Source organism: Rhopalosiphum maidis, chromosome 1 (genome assembly GCF_003676215.2).
Source record: "Rhopalosiphum maidis isolate BTI-1 chromosome 1, ASM367621v3, whole genome shotgun sequence".
Taxonomy (NCBI): Eukaryota; Metazoa; Arthropoda; class Insecta; order Hemiptera; family Aphididae; genus Rhopalosiphum; species Rhopalosiphum maidis.
In genome coordinates this window covers 6,777,960-6,793,675 of record NC_040877.1, presented here as the reverse complement: position 1 = coordinate 6,793,675, position 15,716 = coordinate 6,777,960, and the positions used below count along the sequence as shown (strand labels likewise).

Genomic DNA, 15,716 nt, shown 5'->3' with positions numbered 1-15,716 from the left:
GTTCGTGTTTAATGTGTCTACTATTGTAATAATAACTAATTTATATTATAGTTGTCACAATCAAAACTATTATCTATTGCGTTTAACTATTATCATTAAACAGATTCGACTTTAGAGTAAAAATTCGTAGTTGTACTAAACCAAATTTTTATTTTGCCTCTATACATATTATAATGAAATTAGGAGTAATAAATGTGTTTACGAATTTATTTATTAACAACAATATTATATTTCTAAGTTTTTCTAAAAAAATATAATTTCATAAAACGTATTTATTTAAAAAAAATTTGGGGTTTGTCTGATCCTTCCTCCCCAACTTCATCTTTTGAATACATTTATGTGTATATCGTTTGAAGATTTATATTGAATTTCATTGTACAGATCAAAATAACAAAAAGTTTAAGATAAGATAATCTCGCCTGGGTAATAGGTCTCATCAGTCTCTAAACGGACCCTTTCACTTTATACCTATATTTTTGTTATTATTATCCCTAATTTGTATACAATTATCTAATTGTACGTAAAATATAATATCAAGTTTCGTATAAATATAGCATATGTGTGTCATTTTATTTTCAGCACAGCTTGATATACAACAAAACATTCCCTCCGTGGCTTTTCCACCCTAGACAATTCACATAATACTGAACGATTCTATCTCACCCCCGATGGGATTAAATGGATTACATTTTCGAATTTTTTTTCATTAAATTTTAAATTTAACACCATTATTGTTCATGCAAAGTAGACGAATATTTTCGATTTAAATAACTGCCAAGTGACCAAGCCCGATCAATGTATTATGCAACCTAATTATTTTACATATTATTATTTTATTCCGATACTTTTACGTAATCTATTTATTAATATTATAACTGATAATTATAAAAAAATATCCATGGTAAATAATTTCGAAGTATTAATACCCGTCCAGTTGCAAAATATCCAACATATCATAATCAGTGATAAAAAAGTATACACGAGAAAGGCAAATAACCAATTCTAAATTCATAAATTCTATTATACAGCTATCAGTTATGCATCTATATGACTGATTAATAAAGTGTTAAATTTATTTATGATTGAAAAAAAATAAAATTGTATTAATTACGCGCAGGTCTAATTAATTTGATTGGTTACGATAATAACTGCACTGCTACTCCGGTGTCGTTCGTTACATTTCTTTTAAATTATATTAAACCTCTAAAAGAGATGCTGTAATAACGTGTACAAAGTATCTTTTGAACCATTGAAACTTATATTGTTGTGTATTCGAGGCGTGTTCTTATCTCGAAAATAAGGGTGTAAGTTTTTGAACTGCAAGTCGGACAAAAAGTAATTTTAATAAATGGCAATATTTCTTCGATACTGCTGTCAAACAGCAAGTTGAGAATCATTCTTTCATGCAGTGGGATTTGTAACCAATTAAATTCGTTTTCTATATATTGTTTACTTTAGTCTTAAAAACGCAATCAAATCATTCGTATTTTTTCTTCCTATATATACATGCACCCCTCAAAAGATCCATTTTATAAGAAACTTTATAATTGAAAAATGTTTCTCTTTAATTGTTTTTTTTTCAAGGCAATTGTCGGACAATCAAATTCATACGATTGAGAAAGGATCTTTCAAGCATCTCGGTCGATTGGAACGATTGTAAGTATATTACCATCACTTGTAAATAGATATTTATTTTATACATTTATAGTTTTTCTTGTCATTAATCATGTCTGAAAATAATAATATTTTTTTCGAACACATTACACAATGGTCGTTAATTAAACAGAATGACCTATTACATAACATATATATAAGTATATTGTTAAGAATATTAAAATAGTAAATGTATAAATTATATATTATTATAATTATAATTATTATTATTATAATGTCGTCAAGTTGAGTAAGACTGAAATTAAAATGTCAAAAGCTACCGCTTGTGTTAAATGTTTATGCATACGTAATCCAACGCATGACTAGAAATGTGTGGTAGACATCTCGACGTTTTGACAAATGAAGAACGTATAATAAAAAAAAAAAACACATGCTTATATCAAGTCAACTACCCATGCGGTTATAAAACATTAAAAATAATTTTCATAATATAGTGCTCGTTTATAGAGTTAGTATAGTTTAGATAAAATTTTGGCAACATTTCCATGACATAAAAAGTATATTGTTTGTACGTAAATACATAGATGCGCTAATAAGCTCTAAAATACACGATATAATTCATTTCAAATTAACTATACACAAATAATAGTTTTATTGTTACTATCATTATTGATGGGTCCAATAAAAACTACAGTATACGTAGCATTATCGTATTGTGCTGGGGTTGTAAAAAATATACGTATAATATGTCTCGAGGAAAACACAATTGATTCCGTCACCGTTGTAGTGCACCGCCGTTGTTGTGGCGCCGATGTGTGGCTATCAGTGAGGTCGATCGATAATAAAAATAAAAATAATAAACCACCTCAAAAATTGAAATGTGAATAAAAAATTATTCACTCGACCACGAACACCGCTCGGTGTCACGCGGTTGATGGGAATACGGTGTGTGTAGAAGGTTTACTATAACAGTGTCTTCGCTTTAGCCTACGTAATTGCGCTTGCTGCAGATCGACTGGTAATAATAGTAGATAATAGATAGATATAGTATTCAAAATAAACCGTTTATAATGACACCAATTGTAATAACATACTGGGGTTAATTATTTAAACTTGTTATAACTGGGAATGTTAATTTGTATCGATTGTTACAACATTTTTATAATAATTATACGATGTAATGACGTTTATTTTGGACGAATTTAAACAAATAGAATACCTTTAATAACCACGCGATATACAGTCCATGTTATCGATGGTTTATAACAATAATACATTTTAAAATAATGCAAAATAATAAACAACCCATATTTAATTATATGGCTAACAAAAATAAACGTCATAAAAGTAAAAACGAAAATATTACACAATTTTTATTTAAAAAAAAAAACATGTCACGAACAAAATTGACAGATTTTTTAAATTTATTATTGATACACCTTTTAATAATAGGTTTTCTACATAGTTAAAATGATATGTTTTGTGATTTAAATAACCTAATAATAAAAATTATACTGTTTTGCAATAATTTTTCTTAAATTTCGGTTGTTATCACTATCGGTTATTATGACGTATATTTCCTGGTCCCTTGAACATCATTATAAACGATTTCTGCTGTAATATTATATTATATCGACACCGCTGTCGCGAAGGGTGCGGACGGATTTCAACAACTGCTGTGCAATTTGTCATGAATGGACCCCGTTGATTATTTACGTCGCAATTTCCGATTCCTATTCACCGGCGGGATTCCCGGGATTTTCTGGTATCTAGCGACTACCAATGATATCATATATACACGGCCAGTATATAATATTATATACCATCCACCCGGCAAGCCCTTATCCTCGCTTATACCGCATACTAAAACCACCGACGCCTAATTAACTTATAATGCCACACGAATATAATATACGTATATTATCGTCCAAAATATACACATCAGTATTCCAAACAACCCCGTGTGTATACAGTGCATGCAGGGAAAACCTGCCCACAACCAGTACACACACACAACACACAGTGTACAGGGCGATTCACCGAGCATTCTCATCCCAATTTTTGTTCATTCAACTGTGAAATTCATCAAATTCTATTCTTTGGAATTTTTATATATTTAAAGACCATATTTTCAAATTCTTATTCTTAGTTTTTTATTACTTAATATGTGTTCTGTGATGATACAACATTTTGTACTTCAAACGAGAACGGCTTTAGTCTATAAATAATTTATGGGATAACTTTTTCAAAATATTGATGTATCTAATTCAGAATTCTAACTAATAGTTCCTCAGTTATCAAAATGTTTATACTAAAATTAATATCTATGAAGTCTTTAAAAATGATTTTACAAAAATAAAAACTAAATGTAATATCAAATCTACGTAGTATTTATTATATTTAGATCATTTTTAAAAATTATAAATATTGATAGATTAATAAAAATTAATACAATTTTCAAATTACTATAGCCTCCATCAAACAAACTCGCATTATCATGAGCCTTCATATTATCATTATTAGTTCACAAACTATTAAATAACTAAAAAAACTAGTAGTTTAAATCTTGATTTTGATATTCCAAAACTTTCAGAACAATTATCTGTTAAGTGATTTTAAGCTTAAAAGTTTATATCTCCTCGGGATACTTCTCCTTAACAAGTAAAAAAATCAAGTGAATTTAAATATATGGTCTTACACTATTATAGTACATTTAAAATACCTAAAATAAGATTTTGAATAATTGTATTATTGCAAAATGAAAATGGGGTGTGCATGCTTAGTGAACCACTACTCTGTTTACTTACATACTAACTGTACAGAGTACTGCTGTCAATCTTCAAGTTTTTCATACGAATATATATATAATATTTATTTATTATAGCTAGATACCGACTAGCTAGCCAGTATAGGAATTATTATAAGTAGGAGAAGGATTTTAATGCAATTGTATCGTTTTTTTTCTATTAATACTTTTAAACTGTTGTTAGTAATTTCTACGAATCGTAATAGTTTCAAACTAATAATAAAATTTTTTTTTACATATTTTAACAAAAATTGATATTTATTGCATATTGAATTAAAATAAACTATGTACTGAACTAAATAATGTACAGTTTTTAAAAACGAAAAAATGTGTAAAATTATATTTTATGAAAAAATTTTAATAATATATTTTGTCGACTACCAATCTATTGTTGTTTGGTAAACTAATATCAATTATATCATTTTTAAACAGGAATTAAACTTTCTTGTTTTTAAAATGATTTGTTTTGCATAAAGTAACTTATTAAGATGTTAAATTTGTTTGTATAGGTACATAATAAATTAAAAATGATCAAATATGTCATCTAATTGTGTACAATTATTTTTATTACTTGTTTTTAAATTCTTTTTCGCACATTTGTTACATATTTTCATTTTTTTTTTCTAAATATAATTTCTAGCCCTCTAATTATAACACTAGGTTTTCAAGGAAAAATATTTTAATTAAATGATTTTTTTATATCTTAGCTCAGACACTACTAACGATTTTTATTTAATTTGAAAAATAATGTATTTTCGTGGGAATTTGTTATACATACATATCGTATAGGTATGTTAACAATACAATTTGTATTATAGTGTGAACATTTAGAAGCGTGAGATATAGGACTAGTAAAGTGGCTAGGAATTCCAGTGAATCACTCTGTATATATACGTTAAACAATTTTAATATGACGTATATAGTATTATGTGTACAAATATACATAATATATATTATACGGCCCTTCGATTTCTGTAAACATTATTGCTACCACGTGGTAATGCGTTAAACATCAATGTGGTCCACGAATCTATAGATGCACTAAATCTAAAAATACGTTTAAAAATCTTCAATATTACTTTTTGACGTAAATACGTATATTTCTCTGAAATTAACATTTTTATTTTTTTATATTCGTAGATACAATTTAGCAGTTACACATTTGTAATCGCCAATCAAATTAAAGTTAAAACAATCTTTTTACTTTCATATTAAGTATTTATAGCCATTTTTCTTTATGTTTCAATATTGTTGACTAAATTTTTCATTTATCGTTTAAAAATCACGATCATATACACATAATATTATTATTTAAATGTTGCATTTTTTTACTCATAAATCATTTTTGTTCACGAAGAATCAAACCGACTTTCGTGATATTAAAAAGTAGGTACACTCGAAACCTACTATACAGCGGAACAATGGTCTGGGTTTTTTGTCTTTATCTTTTTTTACGCATTTGTTTATTGAAATAATCTTAGTTTAAATTAACTTAAAATTATTCAAGGTTAACAAATTGAATATTATAACCTATATTTAAGAATAATATCAACTGTAATCGAGTAAATATGTATAGTTAAATATTTTATATGTTTAAGTCAATAATAAAAATGTATTAATTATTCAAACTTATTCAAAGTTTTACCAACATCTTCGAGTTTTATCGATAAAATATAAACTTTAAATTGTTTTCAAAGCTTTATCACGCATATTAGCATATTAGTAATGCAAATTCCTGAAAATAATTATTTAATTTATACGAGATTCTAGTAGTGTATTATTAATTCATTTTATAAATAAAAAATAATTTATGTTCATTTTGATAATAATTTATAATACAGCCAACTAAATCACATTTAAATTAAATGTTTCGCTGGCATTTTAAGTATATAATAGTATTCTTCCAGACCGTTTGTTTATTACATTTCATGTGTCCACCACTTTATTTAGCATCTCTTAAAAAATATAAAGCTTCACAAAAATTGAAACCTATGCCAAAAAACTTTTAAAAACATTTCATACTAATAATGCCAAATGTATACTTTAATATATGAATGAAGCTTTAACTCCCAATGTCACGTTTTTTTTTTTTTTTGAAAATCTAAATATTTTTTGTTTAAGATTTTTTAAAAAATGAACTGAAACTAACAACTTGGCACCACCTAGTAAAAAGATGTATTAATGCTCTGCTCTGAGAGTTAAAATTTATGGCCCAGTTTTTCAATTAACTTTTACACGGATATTGTTGTCAGAAGCAATCTTTTATCGTAAAAATACTGAGAAAAATACGACATCTGAGAGTACTTAAATGCTCTAATATTTCGTTAAACTTTTATTTAGTTCTATTTGTTATTAAATATATTTAAAAAAATATCAATTAGTAAAAGTATTATTGATCTGTTATATTAATATATTAATAGACAAAAATAAACGATACAAAAAAAATAGTTGAATCTATTCATCAATTTTACTATTTTAGACATACCAGTAAATAAAATACTAAATAACTACGATGAATAACATTTCATGATCAAATCTCACATAATAATAATATGTCTCACAATCCTTATACCCGATAATAATACAAATTTTACTTCCGGCGTCCATGCCTATGCTGCTGTGAAAGATGTTTTCACACTGTAAGCTGTTGGCTAATTTATGTACGACCCAGGCACATTAATATCACAGGTGAGATTGCTGCCAAAGGTCACCAAAGGCTGAGGATAATTGCGTTTTGAGCCCTTTCATCCAACCGTGCCATACGAGCTTTCATTAAAGTCCCGTCACGGCCGTCCATTATGGGAAGCCTATCGTGGCCAGGACACTTTTACCACCCACGGGCAAATTATTATTAATATACTCCGAAATTCCCGTTTAATGAAAAGGATAGTCAACGAATAGACCCGACCCCTGTGCCTGTAGGATAATATAATAGTTATTGGAAATATTTCTCGACCACACTATATAGGTACTTATATATATATAATACACTCAGCTTGCGATCATCGCTCCACATATACCATAAAATATATATATTTTATATAGCCGCATTAAATGTGAGGGAGTATAATAAAGTAAATCAGGATTTTTATCACCAGCAAAACGCTTCCCCTTTTTGTTTTTTTCTCGAATTAATTTCCAGAGGCTTTAGACCCGAAATCGCCCACCGGTTACCGGAGAACCGAAAACAACCGGAACTACCCTCTGACGAATAAAAAAAAATTAAAATAAATGCAAAGTTTAAATTAAAACAAATGAACGCTATTTTTTTAGGATTTATCACAGATCCTGCGTATATACGTGCGTACACACTATTAATTTTCATTCAATAACACTTGTCGAAATTCTCGTGGTTTTTGGTATAAAATTGAAATTAATTTCTTTTTCTCGGCCGTATAAAAATGACGTGGATCACTGAAATATTATAAAACAGCATTAGGTGCTGCAGTACATAATGTATACACCTATACACCATTGAAATGTTATCAAGTCGATTTTATATAATGATATATTATTATAATAATAACACAAGATTTCGGTATTTTACGTGAACGTTGCCTGCCGCGCCGTTGACATTTAAAGTTTAAGCGATAATATAACGTGGCTGTCGTTTGCAAAAGTCTTTTGTGCGACGAACGCGGGCGTAAACTTTATTGTTGGTTGACGGATTATCAACGGACGTAAAGCGTGTACCACAGACGCCATGCCAGCCTGCCACCGTAGTGAAAAAGCTAATATAATACTAACTGCCGCGTGTACGAGTATAACGTACAATAATATAATATTATTATTATTATGCGAAGAAGGAAAATTCGGAGTCGCAGCGTGACAGAGAGCGAAGGAGAGGTGTTTATAGGGACTTAGACCATGGCCGATAATCGACAGCGCCGTCACTACTGTGCAATAAGTGTGTATATATAGTGCTTTATTTGCAAAGACTCGTCAATTAAGATATGAGGAAGTGGGAAATTTATGGAGCGCGTGCCGTTAAAGTCGAAAAATTAATTTTATGTTTTTACCTTTTTAAATGTATAGAATTTTAAAACTAGAATATATTAGATAAAAAAAATGGTAAATTATTAATTTATGTTGTTTATTTGTCATTATCGAAAGCCATACCTATTAAGGAGGGGGTTTTGTGGCTACATCTTTCAAATTTTTTTATAAGTTCCTACCATGCAAATTTCAAAAAAAAATATAAAAATACATACAAATCTAAGTTCCTACCTAAGTATGGATATTTAAAAGAATTATTACGAAGCGACACATTGAGAAAAAATTAAATATACCACACGAGTCAATATATATTGTACTCGAAAGTTACACCACTAGATTCAAAACCATAACCTAACCTAACCTAACTAGATCCAAAACCATAAAGCACCACCACATTTTTATGAACCCATTCCCGCAGCAGGCTTTTAAATATTATAATTTTGATTATGTTTACCGGACACTGACCGGATGCGTCGAACACAGGTCGAAACACTTCCCTGCTACCACCTGAAAATATGGGTTGTTAGTCACATCTATTATACGTCGGTTATTCGCCACGCTGTCATCTTATCCCGGAACGGCGGTACGCGTTTTTCTACGGACAAATTTACACCACGTGTGTGCCTGCTGCAACAGTGACATTGAGTAGTCCTAAATAGGTAATCCAGACAATAAATTATGCGTACAACTAATTATGTACTGTATACCAAAATAATGCCTGTACCGACAATTAGTGACAAATGTAATGTTGTTATGTAAATCGTGTTCGGTGCGACGTTATTGTCACAAGGTGTTCGCGTTTAGTGCTCGTGAAAATTGTATTATTATTATTATTATTATTATTGTATTTGAACTGTATTCCGCGAGGGGATGCGATCGTGCTGTAGCAATAATAATAATATATCGTTGTCCGGCTATAATATAATATACGCACTACTTTACACCGTGAACTATTACCGTTCTTATCGGAAATGCCGAGGCCGTTATGCGATTATGGAAACGAAATGTCCATTATTATAATATGAAGGTCCTAGTAATTTTTATTTGTTCGCCACATCGCCGGAATCATTACGCATAAAATATCGTAAATCATTTTTACGTGCAGTACCTACCTAAACACTAACCTTTAACATTTCACATATATAAAATAATACTACATGTATAATAACTAACATATTATTGTTGTATTTCGTTTAATACCATTAGAGGTATTTGCTCTAAATAGGCACCAATAAAGGTATTTTTGAAAATAAAATAATCATCACGTTTATTACTATTGGCACTTCAAAACGTATTAAACCGGTGCAGTGGATTGTCTTTTGTACGAATTTCAATCCAATCTTATTGTTATGAAGTAGATTTTTTTTTCGTAGAATTTTAATTGAATGTTTCAGTTTTAATGTATAATTAATACCTACCCATTATGAAGTTTAATATGCTTTTAATATTAAATTAAAAGTAGCGCTAAATACCAAAACAACCGTTTATAAAAAATATTCTAAGACTGAGGTCATATATTATATAGAAGATTTACAAAAATACTAAAAAGAAAAAAACGATATTTAAAAGGGTGTTGAACGACTGCCAAAATAAATGAGAAACAAAACACCCGGTTAACGTATGGTAAAACGTTTTAAAAAAAAATATCTGTCATTTAGAATATCATGCATTTTTTGTTTAATAAAATAGAAAGAAACAAACGTTACATATATAATAGGTTGTCTGTGATTGGTTATTTTAGACCCAAACTTTTTTTGGTTACATCAACACAAACTATTTAAACAAGCATTTCCCTAACGCGATAAATTTTATCTACTCAATATCTATGGAATGTCGGTAGACTTCCTAAAAAGAAATATTATATTATTTATTTTAAAATAAAAAAATCTTTTGATTTGATGATATGCTATATTGTTGCTTTTTTGTGTGGTTGTTTTTTACGTTTGTGCAATTAAACAATTTCGATCTGATATCATTGTTAATGTGCGTGCTATTTTTTTTTTATATTTTCGGTGGCTATTGTAACGCATATCGCGATATATTTCTCTCTCTCTCTCTGGACCGCAATTAATAATACAAAAAAAAATACGTTCTTTTTTTCCCCAAACCCATGACAGGACCGTCCACCAGATAACGGTAAAATATATGCTCTAGTAAAAAATCGTCTTTCGAGAGCTATTTTAAGTGCAAAAGTTCGCTTTGAACACGAAGCAAATGCAGGGAAGGGGGAGAAAGGAATTAGTTTTAATTAAAACGCCCAGTGAAAAGAAAAACGATTTTCCACCAGGTAATTAATTTTTAATCAGTTCGGAAAAACTTTTATATTTTAATAGCTTTTCTAACTGTTTTGTAACCGGACGAGGTGGTTAAATTTAGCTCGTACAGAGGTATCACTAATAGATTCAATGCAGAATAATGCAATAATTAAATGAAAAAAACATAACATTTACGTTGCTTTTACTATATTATATACCAGATACCTACTTCAAAGAAATACGATACGGCGTATAAAACCATAGTAAATCGATATAATATTATTATTATAATATATATATATCATGATGATAATATAATATTATAATATTATATACACCCATTTTTGATTATATTACACGAATCTTATGTTTCGTACAATTCTAATATAATCAATTCCCACGTGTTCATTAAAATCGATTGGAAGGACGTAAGATGAACACATGAACAGATAAATGAAATATTTTTTCCTACTTTATATTATATGATTAATGAAATATTTTATTTTGGTCGGTTCCCCGGTAATTTGATAAAATAGAGATTGCCGACGCCTAGTATTTTGTTCAGTCTTATATATACAGCTGTACTCCGTTGCTGCACTGTATAATAATATCCATTAACAACTAATGAAATCCATTAATTTATTTATTATACACATAAATTCTTTCGGATAAAAATATTATACGTCGTTCTAACGATTCTAGTAATTTTAAATTTTATATTTATTACGATCAAAAATACGCTATTACTTTACTAAGTACAGCTGAAAATGTGGAGCGCCGCGTAGAATAATAATAATAAAATTAAAAAAAAAAGATGTAAAATATAATATATGAAATTTAAAATTTGCTCACAATTGAATTTTAAGTAAATAGTTGAAATATACTAAAACAGATATCCTCTCCGATGAAGATTATATATTGTATACATTTACCTATAATACATACCATATGAAACTATGCGTGTTTGTATATTTCGTTTAGTTTGTTTATTTTATTTTATTTTTTGAAAAATGAATACACAAAGTAGAAGAGAATGGTATTTGAAATTGAAGATATGATAAACCTGCTATATGCTATAAATCATTTTCACGAGACATCGGGTCCATTTGTCTTAAGAACCGATGATTTTTCAGCGTGAAATGTCGAGGGAAATTTAAACTAATTCCACATTTTCTTTTCTCTATCTCTCTCTCCTCCCTTCTCTCTCTCTCCTTCTTTTATTTTGTTATTTTTATTTTACGCGAGAGCGATAAATTTCTGTTCAGAACTACAGTCGCTTTCAATATTGCATACCCTAACTAAAGAGATCTGTCGGATTTACGTTGATGTAGTTATGTTAGACCAAAAACTTTACTGATAACGTCTGTTTCAAAGTTTTACCGGTATCGAAGTTTCCTGCCAAGGTTTCTGGTTTGCAAACAGTTTTCGGAAAAGCTTATTATTTCTCATTTTGGGAACTTAAAGGATCCGTCGAAGTGTACAATACCCTAACTTAATCCCCCCTCTAGCAGCTGACCGCTCAAAGATATGCACTAATTGCTAATCAACCATGGTGGTCCTGAGACACTTCGTAAATCCAAAAGAATCTTTTTTTAATAAGAACAAAAACTACAATAATAACATCTCATATCTGTCGGTATAATTAATTGTAAAAGATTTTTTATATATATATATATACACTATGTATTGGTCGTTCGTTTTTATTGACCTCTAGCAAATTGAATGTTTGGCCAGGTGTTGTCGCAATGCGGGTTAGCACAATAATATATAGAGCTGTGCCACCACAGATAATCCTCTTAGTGTCTCTTATTATTGCCACCCTCTCTTAGGTTTTATGGATGAAGAAGCCATAAAAACCGCGGGTAATTGGCTATTTGACCGCAGATGTTCTACTGTTGATTATACCCAATGTGCACTACGAGTCTGAATTGCGTTTCATAGAATGGATAGAGTCAAAAACAATTACAACACTTGTTTACACGACATTTGGTGTGATACCAAACAGATATTGGAAATCTGCGAAACACCCTGTCATGAATAATTATTTATTGCTGATGCCATTTAGCATCATTTGTTCGACCAAAGAAATTTACCCGAACTGTTGTCACAATATACACAATCGTCTAATGCAAGATTAATGATTTCACTCCCAGTTAAAATGTACATGCCAAACTTAATAAAGTCTCGATATACGCCTCTGTTTTTCTATCTATGTTTATTTTTTATGTATAATGAAATGGATACGGTTTAAAACTCATACCCTCGCATTCACGAAAGGTTTCATCAAATAAAAATGACTAAGTATATCCAATTATTAATAATGTATGTAAAAATATAAATTTATATATTTCTAGAAAAAATGTAATAATTTATTACGAAATAATTCTGCTTTTAAATGCAATTACATTATACCATTATAGTCAATTAGTTATTAATTATTAATAATTTCAATAAATGCAAATAATATTCTATTTTTATTCTGAATTATAGGTGAATAAAAATTGATTTATTATGTAAAGTAATATTATATTTTAGTTAACCATTTAATACTTGCTGCTTGTGCGAAATCTGGTCGTAAATAGCGATACATTTTAATGTGTCATAAACTCATAACTTTTATAACCAATTCACTTAGTAATATAGTTTTTAGTATAATTATACAATTCCGAACAAAATATATATAGTTTTAAGTCGATGAATGTAGGCACTAAAAAAAAAATTAATAATAATAATAATGACAAATAAAATATATTTGTTGAGACGCTTTAGTCGATAAACAAAAAAACAAAAGACCATTTGTTTTACTCTGCAAGTAACTGTCTGCGATGAGAGGACCCGACCCCACTCGAGAAACACGCTGTAAAAAAGAACCTATTCGGTTAGTGTTGCCATCGGATAGAAAGTATTGCTCCTATAATCTGTAAAGAAACGGTTATATAGTCGTGAATAATTCCGAGTTCGGCGCTTAAGTAATACCCCTGTATATTATCTGGGAACCCTTAACCCAAAGACCGATTTCATTGCATCGCGAACACGGGTAATCACTTCTCTATAAACCTACTCCCCCACGCATACATATATAGAAACAAAGAAACGCTTTCAATTGGATTAAAACAAGTTTAATGTACCATGTCCTTAAGGACGTAGTCGGCTATCGTCAACCGAATTCGTCTTTGAACGATGACTCATTTAGGTTAGTTAATATCCTATTTTTCAACTTTGTTAATCAACAATTTGTTTAACATTTTTTTATCATTTACGTCATTTAAAATGTAACGAAATAAATTTATCTTTGTCTAAAGCTGTAAAAAAATGTACACAATTATTATAAGAATATTGCTATACTCTATTACTATAAAAACAGAATTACAAAATAAAACGTAATTTTATTAAAACAATATTGTGTACAATCAATGAATAAATTAAATTTATAATTTGTCAATTTTATGAAAGTTAAGTACAAGTATAATATATATATATATTATGTACTATAAATAAAATTAATCAAATAATAATAATTCATCAGCATAGAATATTTTTATACTCATAAAATATACCTGTATGATAAATTCTAAATTTCTAAGTTTTACTGTTTTAAACTCACAAATTCAACTCGATATTACAGTATAAAATACCAAAATAAATAGATATATAATATGAATTCTGGTTTAAATTAAATTCCATTCTCGTAACATTTAATATTTTGAAAATTTTTACATCAATTTTAAATGATTAATTACATGCTATATTATTATTTTTCTTATACCACTGTCATCTATTCGCTCATAATTAATTTGTAAGTAAATACCTATACATGGTAATATCCATTTAATATATTATTTACTGTTTGATTTAAACTAATAAAAATAAAATCATAATACTATACACATTAAAAAGTATTAAAAACGTAATTTAACCATTTCAATTAACTTTTAAATACTCTCTCGGTCCTATTCAATTGCTTATATTTAAACGACTTTGACGAAAAAGTATTTTCAATTTATTAAAAATAACTTTCCAACCGAATGAAATGCATAATTCATAAAGTCCTTTGGTGCGTTTTTGTTTGAACAATCTTGAAACAAGTTAAGTTGTCAAGTTTAAAAAATAAAATAGCACGCAAGTACCTCTATACCTATACCCATAATACATTAATACGTATACCTACACTAATGGATATAAATTATACCACAGTTCGACCCTGTTGAGCACTCGCAAAAATAAAACTAAACCAATTTAACTACTATGTGAATGCGCGAGCGGTGTATTTTTTTTTTTTTAATTACAAGAAAGTCAAATAATATGATGAAAAAAAAAAATAATAATCATAAAAAAGGCGTGTTGAAACACGCGTGCATAACTTTGCGAGGCAACAAAGAGGGACCACATTACACATAGTTGTCTTGGTCGGTGAGTACTAACGCCGACTAAAAGCGGCGGCGTCGGCGGTAAACAATTTATGCGACCAGTCCGCCGCGGCTTCATATACGACTCTCGACAACGGACATATATTATCTTATTCGTTTAGATTTGCACCGACTCGTTGAATTCTCATTGTCGACCTTGAGATCGTATCTGAAAAACTTGCATAAAAATTCAAACGTACTCCACGGCCGTGATAATAAGTCACTGATCGAAAAGTCATACTGGTCGTCGTTGTCGTTGTCTCCATCACCGTCTAGACCTCGGATAACAGATAAATGATAATGGGTTTGGAATATATATATAGGGTTTATGGACTGATTTAAAAATTTCAGTACTCAATATTAATATCTATCAACTTTTAAAGTTTATAAAAATACTAAAAATGGTCTACGTATAGTAAATATTATATAAATTTGAAGTTTTTGTAAAACAGAGCTTGGAAACTAAATTATAATCCTATTTTTGAAAAGGAATCCTTTTTTTGATTTTCTTAGAAATTTATATCGAATCCGAAACCAATATTTTGTGCTAAAGAATTTTTCTGGTTTTTTTCAGTTTCAATATTATTTCTTTTTATTTATGTAATAATAATTGGTTCATTGAATATGTTTATAAATGTA

At 28.9% G+C, this 15,716-nt stretch overlaps 1 protein-coding gene across 1 annotated transcript in view; it reads left to right on the top strand.

Moving 5' to 3' along the window:
• The window catches only part of LOC113549630 (protein slit), a 121,872-nt gene that overhangs the window by 62,395 nt on the left and 43,761 nt on the right, over positions 1-15,716 (top strand). Inside the window, exon 3 of the mRNA XM_026951024.1 lies at positions 1,585-1,656. Within this exon, the coding sequence (XP_026806825.1) occupies positions 1,585-1,656 (72 nt within the window). The remainder of the gene's footprint in view (positions 1-1,584; positions 1,657-15,716) is intronic.